We start from the raw sequence: 21716 nt of genomic DNA on the forward strand, positions 1-21716 counted from the left end.
GATTCAGTACAGTTATACCCTATGCCATGTCTATGTCTATCTATAGTAAAAGTTATTACCCCTTCTTACAGGACTTCATACAGAGATGTCAGTATCTAAAAACATCCCCGGTGTTCACAAAGTGTCATGATGCCGTCAACCCCGATCCCTTCATTGCCATCTGTGAGAATGACATGTGTGAGTGTGCCGAGGACGTGCACTGTCCCTGTCACACCTTCCTGGAATATGCAAGAACGTGCGCCCAGCATGGGGTTATTGTCAGCAGCTGGCCAATGGAAACTGCCTGCAGTAAGTTAAAGAAACCGGAGTGTAATACATTGATCTACCTGTAGGTGTCACTGTGAGCTGTAGAAAGAATTTCAAATGGAGGCTGTGACTCCACCCCCAACTAAAATTGTATACTGTATACTTTTATTTGTATAAGTCTTTGATAGCTGAGCTGGCACAGTGGAGACTATAGTGGATCTGTTATACTGTATTTATAAATTAGATCTCCATAGTTACAGACTACAATTACACCCTGTGTAGTCTAATGCTGCAGTCCTGCTTTGTTCGTGCTGTCCCTGACTTCTTGTGGGTTGTAAAGATATAGGGGGGATTTATGAAGACCGACATACTCGTATGCCAGTCTCCCCCTCCCCCTTTTCCACAGCCGGATTCACTAAGAGATGCATGCCCCCCTGCCCGCCCATCGGGTGAGCGGGGATATGGCAGGGAGAAAGGGCAAATCTGCACCTTTCCCCTGGCATATGATCGGTGGTACTTTTCATAAATGTTCCCCATATTATACAGATGAAATGTAGGATGACTACAAAGTCTGACTACACAAAGTTTGTTTGTAGTCTGTAACCATGGAGACACATGTAGAAAAATGTTAATCAAGACTATTTGTAAACTTGATTAATTATTTTTATGAAAGGAGCAATGAAAATGGTTAAAGGGATGGACATATTCTTTATCACATCAAATATGTCCTTATTGATGATGTCACTATGTTGTTTTGTTCTTATACAGAACCCCAGTGTCCACATGGAATGGTTTACAGTGAATGTGTGTCACCGTGCATTAAGTCCTGCCAGAGTCTTAATATTAATGAAGTCTGCCAGGAACAGTGCACTGATGGATGTAGTTGTCCGGGTAAGTATCAATGGAAATAATTATATCTTACAATTTAACATAGAGTGTGGCAGAAGATGTTTGTTGTTCCCAGTCAAGTCTGTAAGATTATTGCAAGTATAAACAAAATGGGAAGGTTATAAAAGGAGAATACAAGAGAAGGGAGAATAAAGGAGAATAGAGGAGGAAGGAGAACATACTGGTCAACCAAGGAAGATGTGAAGGCACCCCGATAAAACAACCTGGAGAGGATAAAATGAACAACAATATAAATGAAAAACTAATAGGCAAAAACAAGACTCTGTAACAGGACTGTACGAAACTGGCTAAAGAAATTGGAATTTATTTGTCAATAAGAATAAGAAACCAGAACAAAGAGAGAAAAATAAGGTTAAAGAGGGATAAAGGGAAATAATCATGGAGGGTGGAGAATTGGATGAAAGTGATATCACCAATCTGAATTGGCCAAGGACATGGTGCTGGAATTGTTCTTTTTGGTAAAGGAAACAATAACTTTTGCCTATCATTTATGATATGAGGTTACATGTTAGGCAAAGAACCAGAGGAGATGGTGATCATAACCTTAATAGTTTGGGTTTTTGTTCATTTTCTGTGTGTTTTTTTTTTATTTTTATAACTAGGGTAGATTCAGTGTTAAATATCCTCCATTCATGTATTTTTTCTTACATACAGAAGGGAAAGTTCTGGATGGATCCCGCTGTGTGTCACCCTCGGAGTGCTCCTGTATTCATTCTGGTAACCGATATCCAGTAGGATCCACCATCAAAAGAGATTGTAATACTTGGTAGGTGGCCATTTGTCTTACTATTATTCTGCTTAAAGGAGTTTCATGACATATCAGGTGCTATAATATTGTGTAAGAATATTATCCGATAAAGTTCTAAATGCTCAGGACATGGTCACAGTATGTCAAGTTAAATTTAAAATAATTTTCCTATTAATTAAAACTTAAAGGGTTTTTCTTACTGGCTTAATCTAGGCATGGACTTAAAGGGGTTCCCCATTATTAGAAAAATCTTGCCCCTCTTCCCCCAAAATAGCGCCACTACTGTTAATTGGTTGTGTGTGGTATTGCATTATAGCCCCATTAATGTTAATGGAGCTCAGCAGAGTTAATCTATATGCAGATGTGAAAGCAGCCAAGATTGGCAAGTCCTGGATAACCAATTTATAATTAATTTTTCCCAATAGACGGCATCCTATCATTTATAGCATTTCATGTAGATAGACTAAGATAAAAAAAATCCCTTTAATGGATCAGTAGTAGTGTCAGTGGTGGTCTTACCATGTTCACCATGATCCTGGAAGCTGAGGTTGAAATCCTCACCAATAATCTACAAGTTAGAGACAGGTTTAGCACTGCATAATAAGAATAAGCGTTGCTTTGAAGAAGAAAAGAGTCTCTGTGTTTCCCATACGTCTGTCCACTACCCCACTCCCGACTAAACTACACTGGACAGGTGGGGGGGGACCTGGCAGAGCCAGGGCCCCAGCTGATCTACAACAGGGACCGTCTTGTCATGTGTCCTCTCTACCAAGACTTGAATAAGACTCCCTTAGTGTGGGTGTGTACTTCCTCCCCCCATGTGACAACTTCCTACAGGGTGTGTAATTCCTCCTGTGAGTGGTGGAGAAGAAAGTGCAGAGAAAAGAAAGGAGAATAGAGATAGGTGGAGAACAGAAAAGAGCTGTTATTGGTGCGCAGATTACAAACAAACAATAACCCCTTGTTCACTACAGTTGTGCAATATACAAGTGCATATACAAATAATAGGGAGATCTAGTGGCAAAACTTAGGCATAACTTCATTACCACTTTACTTAAAGTACAGGCTTTTGTGAGGGGTGTACAGACTAGCAACACCCATAGTAGGACAACACATTATTATAGCTCAGCTTTAATGATTTGAGGTAAGCTGCAGTACAGAACACAACCTGTAGATAAGTGTGGCACTGTTACTTTAAGAAAACAACCATATTTTTCCTAATCACGAACAATCCCTTTAATGTCAGTAGTCTATGATTACATATGTAGAATTATGATTGGCACGATGTGGGCTGGTGAGCCCCCAATCAGACTTTTCTATCCACATTCTATAAATTCTACTCCACAACAATCCAATTATCACATCTGTAACTCATGAGAACTGTATTTCCTCACTGGGTGATATCTCCTTTCAATCTCAGCCATAAATACGGACAGACATGCTTTTATACAGCAAATATATGGGTGTGCTTTATTGCAGTTGTAAACAGATATATATAGCGTGTTAGTTTTTGTACTCCAGAATTTATATTAAAAAAAAGTATTAGCCCCTGCTATCATGTGACCGGTCAAATGACTTCCATGCTGTCTCCTGTATATTACAGCAAGAGGGTCTAACTAGGGTCTCCACCACTTCCGATTGTGAGCAATGTAGAAAGGGAATCAGAGGAGCTCTTAAATCTTAACTGTATCAATGTTTAAATGTTCTGGTAGCTCCTCCCATCAGTTTTAGTAACTCCTCCCATCAGTTGTAGTAACCCTTCCCATCAGTTCTAGTGACTTCTCCCAACAGTTCTAGTGACGTCTCTCAACAGTTCTAGTAGCTCCTTCCATCAGTTTTAGTAGCCCCTCCCATCAGTTCTAGTAACTCCTCCCATCAGATCTAGTAAATCCTCCCATCATTTCTAGTAACCCCTTCTATCAGTTCTGGTAACTGCTCCATCAGTTTTAGTAACTCCTCCCATCAATTTTAATTACTCCTCCCATCAGTTCTAGTAACCCCTCCCATCAGTTCTAGTGACTTTTCCTAACAGTTTAAGTAGCTCCTTCCGTCAGTTCTGGAAACTCCTCCCATCAGATCTAGTAACCCTCCCATCATTTCTAGTAACTCCTCCCATCAATTCTAGTAACCCCTCCCATTATTTCTAGTAACTCCTCCCATCAATTCTAGTAACCCCTCCCATTATTTCTAGTAACTCCTCCCATCAATTCTAGCAACCCCTCCCATCAGTTCTAGTAGCCCCTCCCACCAGTACTAGTAACTCCTCTCATCAATTCTAGTAATATAAGTATCATTGTAATCATGACAACCTGAGGAATAAACATAACATGTCAGTTTCAACCTCTTTAATGGCGGAGGAAATTTTAATAAAACAGATGAGAAGCAAGAAGACAGAGGTACCCCATATGTGGTAAATGGAGGGGGGCTTATTATGAGATACTGTAATTAACACACTGCATTTCTATCTTTAGGGTGCCTTCACACCTACCGGATCTGCAGCAGATTTTCTGCTGCGGATCCGCAGCAGATCCGCAGAGGATTTGACTAAATGAATGAACACAGCATTAAATCCGCACTGTAAAATCGGCTGCGGATCCGCTGCGGATACGTTGTGTGTGAAAGCATCCTTACACTGTCTGTATACCATGCTGTTCAGAGTAATTTACCTTTTTATATATATATTTCAGTTCCTGTAAAAGTGGTCTATGGGAGTGCAGCAATGAGGACTGTCCAGGTAACAAAAATACCAAAAAGTTTTTTTTTAACATGTTTTACTTTTTAATATACTTCACTTTGAAATTACTTGCCTTTTTCTAAACCTCTGGTGGCTGTTAGTGAATTCTTGCACCTGGCTCTGATGGTCGGGATCTGAGATAACTCTGATCCTGGTTGTTTAATTCCTTAGATATGATAAAAGACCACAGTACCTACGTGGTTTTACAAAGAAGTGGAGCTGCTTCTGTAAATCCATAAATGCCATGTAAATCCAATGCCATTGTGACAAGATCATGAGGTAAAATTCTGAAGTACATAACAGTAGCATCAAAGTGGACTGTATACCTCTATATCCCCAAATAATAGTCATACGGTTACCAAATAAAATAAATCACCACCATGCATATTACCATCATACCAGGAGTGCTTCTATTCCTTCTGCAATATAGAACCTCCGACCCCCACCCCAAAATAATGTGGAAAAAATGAGTACCAGCAAAGTAGACTGTATACCTCTATATCCCTAAATAATAGTCATACAGTTACCAAATAATACCACTATACAGGGAGCAAATATCATTACCTAGTCTTCCTGTTGCCTAAGGCAAAATAGAAAAAAGACACCCCCCCCCCCCCCGACTTTTTCCCCCACTGTTGCAGAAAACTTCCAACATGACCACAACAGCTAGCCATTGGTTGATCATCGATTGAAATAGAAAAAATAGAATTGAATGGTCAGCATGCTGTACTACACTTTACCCTGCAGAGGGCGCTGCTATCACTAATGTTACTCAAACCAGATCTGAGGAGTTGATAGCTAGTTCAGTTTTTGTTGTACAGGAGTTGTCTTTATGAGACGCACCATCTGACATACCAAAATAGGGCAATTTAAAGGGGATGTCTGTATCAGACTATTATAATAATTATTGTGCAGTGATTACGGAGCGGGACGTGTTCCGACCTATCCTCTACTTATTATATTCTGGCTCCCGGTAAGAGTCATGAAACGACGTCAGGATGGGTTTCCATCCAGTGTTCTGTAAGATGCCACTAGAATAACTTCTCTAATCATAAACTTTTTATGAGCGGCAAATTTTCCACTATTTCAAAGCAAAAGTTTCCAAACCCAAAGCCAAAAGCCCTGAAGGCGCGAACATTAGACGTTTCAACAAACTTTCTCGTTCGCGCACATAGATTGTAAATAATCCAGAATAAACAATCCCACATAATAGTGTATGAAGTCTATAATAGGAGGGGGAGGGTGGTGCCATGGCCAACTACGAGAGGCTGGGTTCCATCTTATTGGGATCCTGTGTTCATGCCGATTGTAATCTCTTGGATCCAGTTCCTGATCTCTGAAGCCTGGGGATTCTTTGTTGTATGATTTATGTAGAGGTAGTACCCAGTAACCAAAATGAAGAGGGTATAGGTGCACCTGTGGAAACCAAATGTTCCTTTGTCACATCAGATCAGGCCCGGACTGGCCATCTGGCAGTTCTGGCAAATGCCAGATGGGTCTGTGTCCTTTGTGGATTGCACTGCATCAGATAGTATTATTAAGATCCTGATACTCCTCGTGGAGACCTTCAGCTGGTGTAAGGAGTCTTATAGGACAAGCAATGCTCCCCAGGATAAAAGTAAATACAAATAAGTTCTCCTCCAAGAGGAAGAAAAATGTCTCTCCAGTGACACCTACTGGAAGTGGCTACTCAGGACCTTAAAGGAGAAGTCCGGGAAGACCTCTTTTTTCACAAGTGCCAGGGAGGTTGAAAGAAAAAACGTGCTGGTGGCCCCATACTGCCTATCTGGTCCCTGGCTACTTCCTGGTCTGAGTGGGGACCCGAGTCGGGACGTGTCAGGTCTGCTCAGCCAGTCAGAAGCCAAGGGGGGGGGGGGGGGGGGGGGTGAGAGCAGGGTATTTCTTTTATGAGGTCGGCCCAGACTTCTTCTTTAAAATTACTTTTCTGGGCAAAACTGGTTCTGCAGGTTCATGATATCACACCCCACTATACCATGACCACGACTTGATGGCTGTGCCCCTTTTCCCCGATTTGTTATGATGCCCTATTTGTCCTCACGGTAACTTGTCACCACTGCAGCGCTGGCTTCTCTTTCGTCTAGTGGTCAATACATCCAAAAGAACTGTATTCCACCAAAGGCCAATTATCCTTCTACCTCGATACATCTGACTCCTCAATCGTGGGACCATGTCCTTGGTCTGCTAGTCCTAATAGACTCAGAAAAGCTTTCATAGGGTCATATGGGTATTGAAATTGGACCATCTTGATCTTTAGGGGCTCCATAGGGCCCCCCCCCCGCCGGTTCTTCTCATCTATAGAAAACATTACAGTCCAGACACCCAGGGATGAAACATCACTGCATAGGTTGAGACCAGATGAGACCCTTGCTCGTGTAGCCCCCCCGGCATTAAGCTGGTCCTAGCCATGAGATAATGGTGGTTCCACAATGGATGATTATGGCAATGTCGACCAATCTTTGTGTGGGAACAAAGGATTGTTGATGAAAATTGGCGGCCTAATTGTAGGATGGTCCTGCCAACACTGGAATTATTCTAAAAAAATGTAACTGACGCTACTTTTTAACAATGTATTGTTTTCTTAGGGGAATGCTACGTCACGGGACAGTCACACTTCAAGAGCTTTGACAACAAGCATTTTACCTTCAGCGGGATCTGTCACTACTTACTTGCCAAAGACATGGTGGACGGAGCCTTCTCTGTGGCCATAGAGACTGTGCAGGTAACATATTAGTAGTACAATGTTGATGTTTTAGTTTGAGGTCCGAGGGTTGTCATTCGGAAATACTGGAAAGACCCTTAAAGAGGAAGTTCTACAAAAATAAAAAACGTCAGGCAGGGGGGTGCGAGAGAATAATAAACAGGTAAACTTACCCCTCCTAGTGCCTCCGTTGTGCCGCTTCCGGGTCCAGTTGACAGCTTCAGGCTGTCATCTTCTGCTGGAAACTGGGTATGTCACATACCCGGCTCTTCCAGCTGCAACTTCACAGCCCGGCTGAACGATTGCCTGCTCAGCCAGTCAGTGACTGAAGAAGTGTCCCGCCCCAGTCACTGATTGGCCTAGAGGGCAATCACTCAGCTTGGTACGTGACGTTTCAGCTAGAAAAACCGGGTATGTGACGTTGCAGCTAGGAGAGCTGCAGGACACCAATTATTGTATACAGGACCCCAGAGCGACGCTACAAGGCATGAGGATAGGCAAATTTGCTTTGTTTATTATATATTTTTCAGTTTCGGAGGAGTTCTCCTTTAAATCACCTTAAGGGGATGGTCTCAGGAGGGCAACCTCTGTGCTATCCACGTCCTGGCTAGTGACGTCCCTGTTGGAAAGCTGAGTTCCTGTATATCCTATAAGCTTCAATGCTGTTTCCCGTGAGAGTGAATTATGGGGCAGGGAGATGATGCTCCCTGCTCCACCATAGTTTTTAACAGTATCTACTCAAACCAGTGAAGTGTAAAGAGGGCAACTGTTCCGTAACTATTGTTGTATCATACATCCATGTTCCCTTCTGTTTCTAGTGTGCAGATGACCCGGACGCCGTGTGCACCAGATCAGCCACCGTGCGCCTCCTGGACATGCATAATATTACCGTGAAACTTAAACATGGAGGAGGGGTCTCCATAGACGGACAGGACATCATGCTCCCCTTGCTGCACGGTAATAATATCTAAAAAAAAAGAGTAATATTTTCGAGCCTTTAGCCAACTGTGTAATAGTTTCCAGGTAGCAATGTAAAACTGAGGGCTAAATAGGCTTTATAGGCCATGCAGTGCTCCACTGGGAAAACATGCAAAGTAGCTCTCCCCCAGAAGGAAGAGAGGGCGCTCCCTGGTGCCACCTATTGGTTGTAGCATCCCTGTAGGTCAGTGCTGAAACCCTTTAAGATTCTTGAAACATAACTTAAATTCTCTTCCAATAGGTGGGCAACTCTTTCTTTTGGAAGAGATTCTAGCTTGGCTAACAATCCCCTGTTGTGTCAAGACTCTTAAAGGGGTTGAGCAATGACGTACAGGATTGTCACCTCCAGTAGGTGGCATTAGAGAGCAAGCCTCTTTCTTCTGAAGGAGAGCTACTTTGAGAGTTCACACTTTCTATGTCAGTCAAAGGTCAAGCTGCAATACCAGACTCAGCCTATGGACAAGAGTGGCGCTAGAGTAACTAAAAGTTCTGGAGCCAAAATTTTCAAGAGGGTCCCATTCATGGATGGGACTATGGCACCCGCTACAACTACACCTGAATGACTATGAAGAGGATTGAACATTAGTCAGATGATACAATTAGACCAGGGATGGGGAACCTATGGCCCTCCAGCTGTTGTAAAACTACAATTCCCATCATGTTGTGTCTGACTTGTCACATAGATGGAATTTGTGATGCAATTGGATTCCCAACAGGTTCCCTCCGTATCCAGACAGCGGCTTTATCATCGGTGCAGCTCTCCTATCGGGAGGATCTACAGATCGAGTGGGACGGTCACGGAAAACTCATCACTAAGGTGAGGAACACCTTGAAGACCACTTCTTAACCTTTGTAATATATTGTCAAACTTTCAGCATGGCGGCTGTAACTTTAAGGGGTTTTACACTTTGGACAACCCTACTTTTTTTTTTAAAGGATTCCTTAAAGGGATAGTTCACCAATTTTTTTTTTTTTTTTTTTCATATCAACTGGTGCCAGAAAGTTACATAGATTTGTAATTTAATTCTATTTAAAAAAATCTCACTTCCTCCAGTACTTATCAGCTGCTGTATGTCCTGCAGGAAGCAGTGTATTCTTTCCAGTCTGACGCAGTGCTCTCTGTTGCCACCTCTGTCCATGTCAGGAACTGTCCAGAGCAGGAGAGGTTTTCTATGAGGATTTACTACTGCTCTGGACAGTTCCTGACACGGACAGAGGTGGCAGCAGAGAGCACTGTGTCAGAGAGGAAAGAATACACCACTTCCTGCAGGGCATACATCAGCTGATAAGTACTGGAAGACTTGAGATTTTTAAATTGAAGTAAATTACGAATCTATATAACTTTTTAAAACCAGTTGATTTGAAAGAAAAATATTTTTTGTTGTATAAACCCTTGACATTTCCTTACAGCTTTCTCCAGTCTATGCCGAGTCCACTAGTGGCCTTTGTGGGAATTACAACGGAAATCAGGGCGATGACTTCCTTACACCTTCCGGACTGGTTGAGGCCAGTGTGGAAGACTTTGGAAATTCTTGGAAACTGAATGGTGACTGCGCTGATCTGGTTAAACAAGACACTGATCCATGTAGTCTGAACCCCAGACGAGGTAAGGGAACCCTAATATTAGTCTGACCAGAAAATAGGTGTTCCCCTTTAAGTATTTGTACCCGCATACAGTGACATCAGGGTCATGGACGGCCAGGACTGGAATGTTTGTGTTGTTCTATCCAGAAATGGAAACTTGATGCCAACGTGACAGACCCAATATAATACAATAGGATCTGTGTTACTGTGTATGTGGGAGGGCAGTATGGTTGTCACTGTTATACAGAAGGCACCAGAGTTGTCACTGATTATATTATAGAGGAGGGTATTATGGTGGTTGTCACTAATTATAAGGGGATCATTGTGGCTTTTACTGATTATAGGGGAGGGTATGGTGGCTGTCACTGATTATAGGGGAGGGTATGCTGGCTGTCACTGATTATAGGGGACGGTATGGTGGCTGTCACTGATTATAGGGGAGGGTATGGTGGCTGTAACTGATTATAGGGGAGGGTATGGTGGCTGTCACTGATTATAGGGGAGGGTATGGTGGCTGTCACTGATTATAGGGGAGGGTATGGTGACTGTCACTGATTTTAGAGGAGGGTATGAAGGCTGTAACTGATTATAGGGAGGGTATGGTGGCTGTCACTGATTATAGGGGAGGCTATGGTGGCTGTCACTGATTATAGGGGAGGGTATTGTGGAGGCTGTCACTGATTATAAGGGGATCATTGTGGCTGTCACTGATTATAGGGGAGGGTATGGTGGCTGTCAATGATTACAGGGAGGGTATGGTGGCTGTCACTGATTATAGGGAGGGTATGGTGGCTGTCACTGATTATAGGGAGGGTATGGTGGCTGTCACTGATTATAGGGAGGGTATGGTGGCTGTCACTGATTATAGGGGAGGGTATTGTGGCTGTCACTGATTATAGGGGAGGGTATGGTGGCTGTCACTGATTATTGGGGAGGGTTTTGTGGCTGTCACTGATTATTGGGGAGGGTATAGTGGCTTGCACTGATTATAGGGCAGGGTATTGTGGTTGTCACTGATTATAGGGCAGGGTATTGTGGCTGTCATAATTTATAAGGGAAGGCCTAGGGAAGCCATATTTGAAAAGGGAGGGCATTGTGGCTGCCACTGTTTATAGGAGGGGGTACGATGGCTGTCTCTGATGATAGGGGAGAGCAATGTGGCTGTCACTCATTATAGAGGAAGGTATTGTGGCTGTCACTGATTATAGGGGAGGGTATTGTGTCTGTCACTGATTATAGGGGAGGGTATTGTGGCTGTCACTGATTATTGGGGAGGGTATTGTGGCTGTCACTGATTATAGGGCAGGGTATTGTAGCTGTCATAATTTATAAGGGAAGGCCTAGTGGCTGCCACTGACGACACTTAGGGCCCTGTAGCTGTCATATTTAAAAAAGGAGGGCATTGTGGCTGCCACTGTTTATAGGAGGGGGTACGATGGCTGTCTCTGATGATAGGGGAGAGCAATGTGGCTGTCACTCATTATAGAGGAAGGTATTGTGGCTGTCACTGATTATAGGGGAGGGTATTATGACTGTCATATTGTATAAGGGAAGGCATAGCGGCTGCCAGTGATCATTGGACAGGAAGATGTGGCTGTCAGTTTGTGGTGGGTTATACTCTCTGTCATTGGTTATGGAGGACAGTGTGGCTGTCAGTGTTTGATGGGCAGGGAATTGTCAAGTTTATAGTAAAGCTGTTACTGATCATGGTAATGTATTGTGGCTGTCACTGATCATAGGGAAGGTGTTGTGGCTGTCACTGATCATAGGAAAGGTATTGTGACTGTCACTGATCATAGGGAATGTATTGTGACTGTCACTGATCATAGGGAAAGTATTGTGACTGTCACTGATTATAGGGAAAGTATTGTGGCTGTCACTGATCATAGGGAATGTATTTTGACTGTCACTGATCATAGGGAATGTATTGTGGCTGTCACTGATCATAGGAAAGGTAATGTGGCTATCACTGATCATAGGGAATGCATTGTGACTGTCACTGATTATAGGGAAAGTATTGTGGCTGTCACTGATCATAGGGAATGTATTTTGACTGTCACTGATCATATGGAAGGTATTGTGGTTGTCACTGATCATAGGGAATGTATTGTGGCTGTCACTGATCATAGGGAAGGTATTGTGGTTGTCACTGATCATAGGGAATGTATTGTGGCTGTCACTGATCATAGGGAATGTATTGTGGCTGTCACTGATCATACGGAAGGTATTGTGACTGTCACTGATCAAAAGGAATGTATTGTGGCTGTCACTGATCATAGGGAATGTATTGTGGCTGTCACTGATCAAAGGGAATGTATTGTGGCTGTCACTGATCATAGGAAAGGTAATGTGGCTATCACTGATCATAGGGAATGCATTGTGACTGTCACTGATCATAGGGAATGTATTGTGACTGTCACTGATCATAGGGAATGTATTGTGACTGTCACTGATCATAGGGAAAGTATTGTGACTGTCACTGATCATAGGGAAAGTATTGTGGCTGTCACTGATCATAGGGAATGTATTTTGACTGTCACTGATCATAGGGAAGATATTGTGGTTGTCACTGATCATAGGGAAGGTATTGTGGTTGCCACTGATCATAGGGAATGTATTGTGGCTGTCACTGATCATAGGGAAGGTATTGTGGTTGTCACTGATCATAGGGAATGTATTGTGGCTGTCACTGATCATAGGGAATGTATTGTGGCTGTCACTGATCATACGGAAGGTATTGTGGTTGTCACTGATCATAGGGAAGGTATTGTGGTTGTCACTGATCATAGGGAATGTATTGTGACTGTCACTGATCAAAGGGAATGTATTGTGACTGTCACTGATAATAGGGAATGTATTGTGGCTGTCACTGATCATACGGAAGGTATTGTGGCTGTCACTGATAATAGGGAATGTATTGTGGTTGTCACTGATCATAGGGAAGGTATTGTGGCTGTCACTGATAATAGGGAATGTATTGTGGCTGTCACTGATTATAGGGAAGGTATTTTGACTGTCACTGATCATAGGGAAAGTATTGTGGCTGTCACTGATCATAGGGAGGCGGTAACTTCTTCTCCCCTTGTCGCTGTCCTGATCCTGATCGGCCCCTCAGAATCGGCCGTCACTGCTCTCTATGCGGCCAAAAGCAATAACCCCGTCTTTATTAATGTCTCTGTAGCCAGATACGCAGAGGAAGTCTGCTCCAGCCTCATGGATTACACATTCCAGCCGTGTCACAGCGAGGTCAACCCCCTCCCGTATCTGAAGAATTGTCGCTATGACGTCTGCTCTTGTTCCAACGGGAAGGAATGTATGTGCTCGGCCATCTCCACCTACGCCATGGCTTGCTCCAGGAAGGGCGTCCTCATCGAGTGGCGATCCCCTGAATTCTGCTGTAAGTAGAGTCTAGCTGGACAAATGGTTCTGTGAATGGAGAGCATTGTTGGAAACCGAGGGGGACATATTGAACATTTTATGTATGGTTTACATACCTACAGCGCCATCTATTGGTGAATTTTTTGAAAAAATAAAATAGTGTGGGAATCATTGGACGCTCACACTTAGGGATTCTGAACGTTGTAAAAGAATATTTCCTGCCAAAATGTGTAGATGGTTGATGGAGGAAAAATTTTGGGGTGCCATTTTTTTCCATTTAGGGCCAAGAGGTTTTCCTACTATTAAAATGTATTACCTATCCAAGTGTGGGTCCAGGTATTCAGAGCATATCCTATTTCTCCTAAAGGGGGCATGAAAACAGATAAGCATGCCCACTAGACTGTTGCCCTGTCTATCTCTTAGACTTGTATGGAACAGAGAGTTAGTGGTCATGCTCGATCAACAGTCAAGAGATTGGTTGCAAAGGTCCATACAAAAACATTGTTATTTGAAAGAGTTTGGCTGTTCCGCACCAAGTCTTGACCATGATACTGATGCCCCATTACATAACAGCTGTATCCTAGTTCAGCCGTATAACTCGAATGTTGTCTTTTCCCAGCGATCCGGTGTTCTGAAGGGAAGGTTTACCAGCAGTGTGGAAGTCCCTGTAACCAGACCTGCAGATCGTTGTCTCATCCTGATACCAACTGCAGGGAGTCCTGTATGGAAGGATGTTACTGCCCCCCTGGACTGTACACCAATGAGTATGGAGAGTGCGTCCCCAAAGCCGAGTGCTCATGTTACTACGATGGGGAATTATTCCAACCAGATGATGTCTTCTCCGATCACCATTCCATGTGGTACGTGATAATGTAGAGACCTATAACCAGTGGCTACCATAGAGGCAGGGTGGGCAGTTGCAATGGGGCCCGTGCAGGAGGCGGGGCCCGGGGGAGAAGGTAAGAGCATGTGTCCTTCTGCTTAACCCCTTAAGTACTGCAGTGTGTAAGTGACCCAATGTTTACTTACATGCTGCAACACAAAAAAGGGTTAACAAACAGAAGACAAAGATCTCTGCTCCTGCCCCTGCCTATAACATATAAACATGCAGAGCAATCAGCACCAAAATACAGAAGATAGTGGAGCAGAGCTGAGTTTGTAATTTCAGATACAATCTGTCAGGATTGTACACAGTGACCCCACCAGCAGAATAGTGAGCGCAGCTCTGGAGTATAATACAGGATGCAACTCAGGTTCAGTAATGTAATGTATGTACACAGTGACCCCACCAGCAGAACAGTGAGTGCAGCTCTGGGGTATAATACAGGATCAGTAATGTAATGTATGTACACAGTGACACCTCCAGCAGAATAGTGAGTGCAGCTCTGGGGTATAATACAGGATGTAACTCAGGATCAGTAATGTAATGTAGGTACACAGTCACTCCACCAGCAGAATAGTGAGTGCAGCTCTGGAGTATAATACAGGATGCAACTCAGGATCAGTAATGTAATGTATGTACACAGTGACCCCACCAGCAGAACAGTGAGTGCAGCTCTGGGGGTATAATACAGGATCAGTAATGTATGTACACAGTGACACCTCCAACAGAATAGTGAGTGCAGCTCTGGGGTATAATACAGGATGTAACTCAGGATCAGTACAGGATAAATAATGTAATGTATGTACACAGTGACCCCACCAGCAGAATAGTGAGTACAGCTCTGGAGTATAATACAGGATGTAACTCAGGATCAGTAATGTAATGTATGTACACAGTGACCCCACCAGCAGAATAGTGAGTGCAGCTCTGAAGTATAATACAGGATGTAACTCAGAATAAGTAATGAAATAAATTTGCACAGCGACTCAGCTTATTATTGTAGATTCATTCTATATATAATCTCTGTTGGACTTGTTCTCCATTCCTATAAGGCATTTCTGTCTTCAGGCAGTAATAAGTGTCACCGAGCTGTCACTAACACTATCTCTCTCTGTCTCTCTGTGAAGAAGCTTTTGAGAGACAGAATTCAGCAGTGATTAGAAATCTCCCAAAATGTCTCAGCTGTTTATAAACATAATTCAGCATTCAGATGATTCCTGTGTTACCAGCTGAGCCGTAAAACATGATTTTGGGCTATAAGTATACGATTGCTGTGTTACAGTGACATCTGGTGGTCACATCTAATAATTACATGTGATAGAAAAATATTTTAAGGAAAGGGCGTTTGCTCAGTGCCTGCTGTAGGGGATGATTTTATGGCAACCATCTAAACCAGGGATAGGGAACTTTTGGCCCTTCAGCTGTTGCAAAACTACAATTCCCATCCTGTCTATATATCCAATGCCTAGGCTTTCTTGCTTCAAATTATTTATATATATATATATATATATATATATATATATATATATATATATATATATATGTAATATTATATTGTTATCCTTGCTTCTTTCCAGTTACTGTGAGAATGGCATGATGCATTGTACTATGAATGATGTACCAGGCGCCTATTATGCCGAAGCCTTTTTCAGCCAATCCGCCCGAGGTGAGTGACTATATAAACTATTATAAACCACTTATATTCCTACATTAAAAAGCTAACTATTACCTACAGTAACACAAATGTTTGTCTTCTCTATGTCAAAGGGCTGTATAAGATTAGAAAAAAGTGTCTTCTTGGTTTTTGAAAACAGCACCACTTATGTTTAATGGCCACATCCTGTATTGCAGTTCAGCTTTATTTGAATCAACTGGTATCAGAAAGGTATACAGATTTGTAATTAACTTCTATTAAAAAATCTGAAGTCTTCCAGTACTTATCAGCTGCTGTTTGTCCTGCAGGAAGTGGTGTATTCTTTTCAGTCTGACACAGTGCTCTCTGCTGCCACCTCTGTCCATGTCAGGAACTGTCCAGAGCAGGAGAGGTTTTTCTATGGGGATTTGCTGCTGCTCTGGACAGTTCTTGACATGGACAGAGGTGGCAGCAGAGAGCACTGTGTCAGACTGAAAAGAATATACCACTTCCTGCAGGACATACAGCAGCTCATAAGTACTGGAAGACTTGAGAGTTTTAAATTGAAATCTGTATAACTTTCTGATGTTTATAACATACTAGCATACAAGCATATCTAGCAGGGACTGGAGATTTTTAAATAGAAGTAAATTACAACTCTGGATAACTTTTTTATTTTTACATTTTTATTCCCCGGAGTACCCCTTTAAGTGAAGAGTTGTAATACCCACTTTCCACCATCAGTTGTATATGTATGATATGAAAGGTGCTTGTAGAGAAGGCTCTGCAGCTAAGCCTGCTCTATATACTGCTGCTAACACTGTACAGGGAGGAGGATAAAATATAGAGAAGTTAATAAAATGCACAACAATATAACAAAGTGGTTTCTGTCACTTTATAAATCTTTAGACATGTTTCCACTGCAGTATGAAGGTCTTAATGAAATAGGTCATGGAATAATCATCATGCTCTGGGCCCGGCCTCAAGGCTACGCAGGTCATAGTTATGCTATGAGGTCCTTGTACACATTTCCCTCAAGTCATAGATATTCTATGAGGTCCTTGTACATCTTTCCCTCAAGTCATAGATATTCCACGAGGTCCTTGTACACCTTTCCCTCAAGTCATAGATATTCTATGTGGTCCTTGTACATCTTTCCCTCAAGTCATACTGTAGATGTTCCACAAGGTCCTTGTACACCTTTCCCTCAAGTCATAGATATTCTATGAGGTCCTTGGACATCTTTCCCTCAAGTCATAGATATTCCACTAGGTCCTTGTACACCTTTCCCTCAAGTCATAGAACACCTTTCCCTCAAGTCATAGATATTCCACGAGGTCCTTGTACACCTTTCCCTCAAGTCATAGATATTCTATGTGGTCCTTGTACATCTTTCCCTCAAGTCATACTGTAGATGTTCCACAAGGTCCTTGTACACCTTTCCCTCAAGTCATAGATATTCTATGAGGTCCTTGGACATCTTTCCCTCAAGTCATAGATATTCCACTAGGTCCTTGTACACCTTTCCCTCAAGTCATAGATATTCTATGAGGTCCTTGTACACCTTTCCCTCAAGTCATAGATATTCTATGAGGTCCTTGCACATCTTTCCCTCAAGTCATAGATATTATATAAGGTCCTTGCACATCTTTGCCTTAAATCCTCCTTCCCTCTTTAACTTGATAGATATCCTTTTACATAAGACTTATGAATGTTTAGGGATGTTAATCTGGCTCAAAATCTAATGCAGCCCCCAGTATTGGAGCCCCCAGAGACTTTCCTTACTCCTCCTAACACTGCCAATAGATTTACTAACGGTTTAATCCAGATTCCTTCTTTCTTTTAGCTAAGAGTGTTCATATTAGGTGACAACGTAATACTAGAATCACATTATACTCACATATGACCGGCATATAATAAAACACATAGGAAATCAAGGTAATAGAAATAACGTATTACCGTCACTACAACCATACAACAACCAACATATTACTGGAAGTAGTATCTATACTGGGACACTGCGTTTCCCCTTTAACAAATTGGAAAGTGCCCCCATTGTTATTTGTGTCCTTTCCTCCTTATCAGTGACTGGAAAAGCTGGGTGACATACAAGATCGGCACTATGATAGTTCCTAAAACTATTCAAAAGTCCTGATTTACTCATTTGTCCTGAAACCAACCTTTCCTCCTTTTCTTCTTTCCAGTAAAGAGAAGTGTGGATTGTCGGCCACCCCTGAAAAAAGTTGTGTGTTCTGCTGATGATCCGACAGCTAAGGGGACTGAGTGCGCCAAAACCTGTGAGAATTATGACGCAGAGTGTATGAGCACCAAATGTACCTCCGGATGTATGTGCCCAGATGGGATGGTAAGATGTTTTTTAATGGACTGTAGACCAGTGAGCCCCAACTACAAAAATACAACTTCCAGCATGCACAGATACTGATACTGAGTTATACTCCAGAGCTGCACTCACTATTGTACTGGTGGGGTCACTGTGTACATACATTACATTACTGATCCTGAGTTACATCCTGTATTATACTCCAGAGCTGCACTCACTATTCTGCTGGTGGGGTCCCTGTGTACATACATTACATTACTGATCCTGAATTACATCCTGTATTATACTCCAGAGCTGCACTCACTATTGTACTGGTGGGGTCACTGTGTACATACATTACATTACTGATCCTGAGTTACATCCTGTATTATACTCCAGAGCTGCACTCACTATTTTGCTGGTGGGGTCCCTGTGTACATACATTACATTACTGATCCTAAATTACATCCTGTATTATACTCCAGAGCTGCACTCACTATTGTACTGGTGATGTCACTGTGTACATATATTACTGATCCTAAGTTAGGGTCCTATTACACGGAGTGATTTTTAACGATTAACGACTAACGATAAACAATCCCAAACGAGATTGTTTATTGTTAACCTGAAATCGTTTGCCATATTACACAGAAGGATAATTGTTAGATCGTTTATTCCTTCTGACCTCAGGAAAACAATGGGCAATGTGCAATAACACTGAACGATTAGTAAAAAGAAGTGCGGAACTTGAGCGAACAAATGTGGAATTACAGCGAACGATTAACGATAATTTAAGGTTTAGTTCTAAATCAACGATTAACGACATACAAACGATTTTTCGATTGTTGCCTGAAATTACACAGAACGATTATGGTTTAAATTTGAATGATTTAACGATTTTTCGCACGATAATCGTTCCGTGTAATAGGGCCCTTACTGTACATCCTGTATTATACTTCAGAGCTGCACTCACTATTCTGCTGGTGGGGTCAATGTGTACATACATTACTAATCCTGAGTTACATCCTGTATTATACTTCAGAGCTGCACTCACTATTCTGCTGGTGGGGTCAATGTGTACATACATTACTAATCCTGAGTTACATGCTGTATTATACTCCAGAGCTGCACTCACTATTCTGCTGGTGGGATTACTGTGTACATACAATACTTTACTGATCCTGAGTTACATCCTGTATTATTCTCCAGAGCTGCACTCACTATTCTGCTGGTGGGGTCACTGTGTACATACATTACATTACTTATCCTGTACTGATCCAGAGTTACATCCTGTATAAGGCCATATTCACACAATGTATATTTTCGTACAAGTACGGCCGTTGTTGCCGATTGCAACAACGGCCGTGATTAATATGAAAATATACGTTACCTTGCCATCTATGGAATCCCGGATGGAGCGTATACACATAGTATACACTCCGTTCGGAATCTCTAGCGGCGCCGCAAACAACTGACATGTCAGTTTTCAGCGGCCGCTATTCACTGAATAGCGGCCGCAGAAAACCCTGTCAGTGCACACTGTGGAGCGAGCGGCTCCGGCCGCACGCTCTATAGTGTGCAGTGGGAAGTTCTGATGTGGGTTCGCACGGATGCCCCCGCGCATCTCATCCTAATTGTCAACATAGCCTTATACTCCAGAGCTGCACTCACTATTCTGCTAGTTGATATTAGAAACATTTTGCTATTTTACTAGAGGTCCACATAGTGTGGATTCTGGATTAGTGTAACCTAGCTGCCTTTCCTGCAGTGACCACTAGGGGAGCTTCATGCAATCCTCATAGAACTAAGAAAAAAATAAAATAAAATAGTGGCCGCTGCAGGTAGTGAGAATTTGAACTGACCAAATATGGCTCCAACCATTATAACTACTCTGGACCTATTATGGACATACCCTTCAAGAGGCGGATCTCTCATTCCATTGAGCGGCTAATATATTTTTTCTCTATTGCCCAGATTACGGGGGCTGCCCTACGTCACACGCTCAGTGGGGGAGATTTATCAAACATGGTGTAAAGTGAAACTGGCTCAGTTGCCCCTAGCAACCAATCAGATTCCACCTTTCATTCCTCACAGACTGTTTGGAAAATGAAAGGTGGAATCTGATTGGTTGCTAGGGGCAACTGAGCCAGTGTCACTTTACACCATGTTTGATAGCTTTTCCCCACTATTTCTAATGAAACTGTTCTTTACAGAATCAGAGGAAAATCCTGGATAATTAAAGTTTTTTCCTCCCTATTGACAGATGGAAAGAATCCAACACACACAGCGCTAGTGACAAGTGATTTATACTGCGGAGAAGGTTAAGCTCACAGACACATCTGGTTTTGTGTGCGGTCCCCGCAGTTCGCCGGTTTTACAGATGCGTCCTGTGAAGCACACAGAGGTCACCAGACTTGTTATAGTCGCATAACGGCCGGGTTCACGTTCAGACCCCCGAGGGCCCCCGTCTTAACGGGATATTTCTTTTCAAGCGGCGGTCCCCGCTGCCAGAGCCACTGCAGATCTGTCACATCCAGATCCTCTGTAGACATGAAATGCGTTGTAGGCTTTTCATCGGGTTTTCACATTAAACAACAACCAAAAAAATAACTTTTTAAAAAAAAAAACGTAAAAAAAAATGCCTGTGCCTTTAAATTTTTTTTTTTTTTTTTGCCAAATGTTAGAATTAAGCCGAGTACTCCTCTCCCCCCTTGTGTCGCCAAACAGTCCCATAGACTTACATTGAAAGTCTGTGTTGGTCACACGGCACAAAGCTGATCAACCGATCGAACCGATCAAAATTTTTGACAGGTCAAAAGATTTTAAAGTGACAGTACCCATTTATAATAAGGGGGTTATCCCAAAAGTATTAGTTATTACCTATCCGCAGGGTATATAGTAAGTAGGGATCAGTAGGGTTCTGATCACTAGGACCTTCACCGATTATATGAATGAGTTTCCCTTATCCTTCAAGTGAATGGAGGTGCACTGCACATGCTCGACCACTGCTCGACCACTGCTCCATTCACTTGGTGGATAAGGGAATCTCTTTTTTGTGATCAGTGGAGATCCCATCATCAGTCACATATTCATCACCTATTAATTGTTAACATAAAGATTTCATGGCTTTAAAAAAAAAAAAAAATTGTTTATTTTTTTTTTCTCTTTTTAACTGGGTACTTTTTTATTGCTCCAATATGCTATGTGAATAATTTGTTGATTAAGAAATTTTTAAAATAATAATAAAAATAATAATAGTTGGCCGTCCACCATGTGGCACATAAAAAATGACCCCAAATAGTTTGGTAATTATTTGTCAAATTTATATTTTGAATTTTTACTACTTTTTGACAGTTAAACAAAACAAAAGCAAACAATAGTTGAGCTACTATAAACCTGATCACTGATCATAGGTGTCTCCTAATACCAGTTGCCTCCCTGACTTTTCTAGTTACCGTTTTAAAAATGTTCTACACTGTAATACCTCATCTGACCACATGGAGCAGTAGTCAGCAATATCTCTAATGCATTGGTGTCAAACTCAAATACACCGTGGGTCAAAATGAAAAAGTTGGACTAAGTTG

At 42.2% G+C, this 21716-nt stretch overlaps 1 protein-coding gene across 2 annotated transcripts in view; it reads left to right on the plus strand.

The window, feature by feature from the left end:
• Window positions 1-21716, plus strand: part of VWF (von Willebrand factor) — a 135105-nt gene that overhangs the window by 51508 nt on the left and 61881 nt on the right. For both annotated transcript variants that reach the window (XM_069968310.1, XM_069968318.1), the window contains 12 exons: window positions 72-288; window positions 1015-1137; window positions 1810-1921; window positions 4591-4637; window positions 7241-7377; window positions 8175-8313; window positions 9051-9151; window positions 9745-9940; window positions 13100-13315; window positions 13916-14156; window positions 15757-15845; window positions 18017-18177. In XM_069968310.1, coding sequence (XP_069824411.1) covers window positions 72-288; window positions 1015-1137; window positions 1810-1921; window positions 4591-4637; window positions 7241-7377; window positions 8175-8313; window positions 9051-9151; window positions 9745-9940; window positions 13100-13315; window positions 13916-14156; window positions 15757-15845; window positions 18017-18177 — 1779 coding nt within the window. The remainder of the gene's footprint in view (window positions 1-71; window positions 289-1014; window positions 1138-1809; window positions 1922-4590; window positions 4638-7240; window positions 7378-8174; window positions 8314-9050; window positions 9152-9744; window positions 9941-13099; window positions 13316-13915; window positions 14157-15756; window positions 15846-18016; window positions 18178-21716) is intronic.

This window comes from Dendropsophus ebraccatus, chromosome 1 (assembly GCF_027789765.1).
Source record: "Dendropsophus ebraccatus isolate aDenEbr1 chromosome 1, aDenEbr1.pat, whole genome shotgun sequence".
NCBI classification, from domain to species: Eukaryota; Metazoa; Chordata; class Amphibia; order Anura; family Hylidae; genus Dendropsophus; species Dendropsophus ebraccatus.